At 32.5% G+C, this 4,255-nt stretch overlaps 1 protein-coding gene across 1 annotated transcript; it reads left to right on the forward strand.

Moving 5' to 3' along the window:
* Window positions 1–967: 967 nt before the first annotated feature.
* Window positions 968–4,083, forward strand: LOC101889127 (paramyosin). Its single transcript, XM_005184656.4, has 6 exons — window positions 968–2,106; window positions 2,258–2,434; window positions 2,494–2,644; window positions 2,711–2,872; window positions 2,927–3,541; window positions 3,606–4,083. Exons 1-6 carry the CDS (start codon window positions 1,124–1,126, stop codon window positions 3,744–3,746), a joined length of 2,229 nt encoding a protein of 742 aa, XP_005184713.1. The 5' UTR covers window positions 968–1,123; the 3' UTR covers window positions 3,747–4,083.
* Window positions 4,084–4,255: the final 172 nt, after the last annotated feature.

A 4,255-nucleotide genomic window follows, 5' to 3' on the forward strand; every position in this document is an offset into this window, starting at 1 on the left:
ATATCATAACAACATAATCACCAATGTTAAGTTGTTTTAACAGCAAATGCAATATTCAAACGTCAGTGAAATGCAATTTTTAGTTCAAATTTTTGGTTTACAGAAAATTTTATTCTTAAAATTGCTCTGTAAATACAATTTTTATGCTAACATGTCACTGTTGTGAGCAGCGCCTCTATATATTTTTCACATTAACTATTTTTCCATTATGCATTTTGTCCAGTCTTTACCATTTTAGGTCTTTGACATATATTCTTCTACCATGCTCTAGTATAAACATGGTAGAAGAATACTGGTAGATGCATGGTAGAGGAATATAGGTAGATGCATTAACATTTGGGGAATATTGATATGTCAAAAATTAAAACGTTTTATCAAAAATAAGTATAATTTTAAATTTTTCCTTATACGATGCAAATCGGTAGTTGTGGTTCGTTGGCCCGGAATCAAAGTTGTAGTTTACTACCAAATACATATTTATTTTTTGTCTCCTCCAGAATTGCAAGAATGTAAAACTTTTAAGTACGATACTTATTTTTCCTTTATGATATCGAATTGTAAAAATTGTAGATTCTGGAACAGATCATTGAATGTTTTTGTTGCAGTACAATAAAATGCAAAGTTCTTTACACTTTTTTTGTTTTGAGTGTTCCCGACTTCTGCCAATTTTGTGAGTTTATTTATTGTTTTGAAAACAATGAAACTGGATGAACAAACGAGCATGGGAATCAAAAAGAACGAAATTATAGGCTTTTCAATTATATAATTGCTGATGGCTTCGTAATTGCCGGGACGGCAACGTCACAATGACAAATTTTTGCATTCTGACATTCAATAAAATAAGTCCATTACCGTCTTTTTTAAATGCATTGAAAGTTAAACTACCACCGTATAAACTTGGTAAAAGTTGCCCGAACGGTTACTTTAAATTATATAAAATACCGATTATCATTTCTGTTACCGACTAACTGTTCTTGTACTCAATCACTTGTTTATAATTGTAGCTTGCAAGCAGATGTGCGCGTTTGGATTTGAAAATGTACTATTTTATTTTAAAAAATAATTAGTTATAATGCAAAACAAAGTAATGCAAAACTGCATACAGATTAATTAAGGAGCTGTAATGAGTGATTCTGATGATACCGATATTTTATTGTTGATACCACCCGATTACTATCTTGCTAATGCAGAGGAAAAACTAATAGCAGAAGATTTAGAATCTTTGAAAAGAAAGCAACTCAAAAGCATACAAGAAAATAAAAGACGACTAAAAATTGCCAGAGACCTGACGAGTAATTTTCAAGCAATGAATTTGGAAAATAGTAAAGAAGAGGAGTCTTTATCCGTGCCGCCACCACCGACTTCAAACGCTTATCAATTTCTGGCGCCCAGTCGAAAAGCTGAACTGAATAATATAAATACAAAATTGCATTATTTAGAGCGAGAAGAAATGGCCTATATAGACAACCCCTCAGATATTTCGAGCATATCAGCAAACACGATAAAAACACAGTTTGGCCCTTCTAAACACAATAGAGAACAAGTGGGAATGGTTCACTCAACTCCTAAATGTATGGACACTTCTTTTAAACAACCTATTGCTTCTAAGAAATCAAATACTGTACAGGAGTGCAAGGATGATGGTGTATTGTTAGAAATTGATAATTTCCTGTCAAATGATCGGGTTTCCGCAACAAATAGCAGTGATTACTGGCAACAAAGACACAGTGATGAATATAGTGCTAAAGTACAACAACGGCTGCCAAATATAGAATACCAATATCAGACACATGGGAATAACATGCGGACATCTATTTATACAGGATCAGCAGACAAAGTCCCAACGTCCGACAATCATATGTCAAAAACCGAAAACAACCTTATAAGCCTAAGTGAAATTTGGGGAAAAAGTGGCCAATCCACAGCTATAGCAACATCATCGCAGTCGAATTTAAAGGAGGAGCAGCTGAGGAGGCAGCATTTGGAGAAGACAGTGAGACAGTTGCAATCGCGATTATTAGAATATCAGCAAAGGTTATCGGTTGCCATTGAAGTTGATCGAACAAAAGATAATGCTCTGAATAATGTACAAATGGAAAATAAAAGGTATTGGATAACACTACTATTAATAATCCAACGTATCTTAATGTATACAATTAAATAAGAATTTGTAAGTTGGTGATGCCTTATACTCGCCTACTCGGGAACAGAAAACAAATGTACATAAATATATCTATTATAAAAATTTCTATTTCAGTCTCTCACAAGAGCTGCAACAAATACGGCAAAATCTGCAGTCTTATGAACAGCAACGTAAGCAATATGACGAAAAGATGGAAGCCCTACAAAAAGAACTTGCACAAGCTGTTAGTTTGGCAACAAAATTTCAGGAGAAAAATGAGAGAATGGAGATGGAGCTAACCAACTACACAAGGTATATTCAAATTCGAATCATGACTATTGAAGTAAATCAAATCCGAATGCGTTTTTCAGAAAATCGAATGAGTCGTCCACTCACTACAAACAGAAAATGGAGGAGTTAGAAATACAAGTTCATGCATGTAAGAGATCTGAAGAAATGTCCCTTAATGAGTTACAAAAGTTGAGAGACAAATATGCCAAGTCCGAACATTTATATGAAAAAGTATTTAAAGATAAATAATCCGAGTAAACCACTGCTACAACCAATAACATTTTTAAAATGTTTCAGATTAAACTAAAGTGTGAAGAACTTGAAAAGGAGAATTCTACATTGAGACATCAGAAAGAAATGTTGCATGAATATCACCAAAAACAAAAGTCAAGAGCTGATAATTTGGAAAACCAAAGGAAATCACTACAAGAATCGTTAGCTCATTTAACTGAAAACGAGGTAGGCAAAAGCGTTTTTCCTATATTAACATTTTGTTTAATTTTTATACCATAGTGCACTCTTAGGAAAAAATTAGACGTACAACAAAAGTCCCTTAAGTGTCATTATCAACAACAACTGGAAAATGTAGTTTCACAGAAGCTGAAAGAGTTTCAGGAACAACTAGATAGAACTGAAGAAAATCTGAGAACAGAAGCGCGAGAACGTGAACGATTGATAGCGGAACGTGCTGTCAAACAGTTGGAATTGATAAATGAGAAAAATGAATTAGAGTTAAAACTATTGCAAGAAAAACAAAAGGAAGAGGTTGAACTGTATAGAATACAATTAGCGAATGCTACAAAGAAAATTGAAGATCTAGAACTAAAATTGAGTCTGTATAAATCCAAAAGGGCTGACATTGCTGAAAAATTACACAATGTAATGGAAACTCAATGGCAAAAAGCATTGGAAATATTGACATCGCCGAATCTAACACGATTAACTCAACTCGAGACAACCGATAATGAGTCACCTGATGGCAATGAAACACATAACAATGCATTGTTACAACAACAAAATCACCAGAATCACTATGAAACACCGAAAACTAGTAAAAAGGAAAATAATCTTAATCTTCCAAAGAATACATCTCCGCCTGTGGATAAACTGCAAGCTTACATTGAATTGGTAACAAAGTTGTTTTTCAAAAAATATATTTCCATTTAATTTCAGTATTTGTTTTATATTCCAGCTGCTTTCGAAATCTCCAAGTGATTTTGACAAACTGAATGAAATTTTATCATTAACATCCAAAACTAAACAATCCAAAGAAAAATTGGACAAGAATGCAAAACGTTACTGCCAGTCCCGCCAGCCGCCGTGGAAGTCATGAATATTTTTTATTTTAAAAGTTTTTTTTATTCATATATTATGACGATATTTTTTATTTTTAGAGTAAATGTATAAAGTGTTAGAAAAATAATAATTGTATAAAATAAATTGATTATGTCACAAACCACTACAATAACCAGAGTTAATTTTTACCTTAAACCTGAAAAAAATGCTTTATAAGTTGGATAAAGTAAAGCTTCCCTAATTTAACATGATTTTTTGCTCATCTTAAACATTAGTGTTTATTGGATAACACGTTAGCGATAAAATTCGCAATCCATTTAATGTTACTCTTTGCATTTGCTGTAAAATTAAAGTTCGTCTCACTTGGTTGATTTGGATTATATGGGAAATATAAATTCAAAGACAATTTTATTGCCACTTTAACATTATCTATTATTCATATTTCGTTTGCCGTAGTGTGAACATTGAAAATGTAATCAAAGCCACAATGTTAGCCCAAATAGTTTTTATGATAATATTAAACAAATCAAAAAAATATTGGCTATA

The sequence above is a fragment of the Musca domestica genome, unplaced genomic scaffold (assembly GCF_030504385.1).
Source record: "Musca domestica strain aabys unplaced genomic scaffold, Musca_domestica.polishedcontigs.V.1.1 77, whole genome shotgun sequence".
NCBI lineage: Eukaryota > Metazoa > Arthropoda > Insecta > Diptera > Muscidae > Musca > Musca domestica.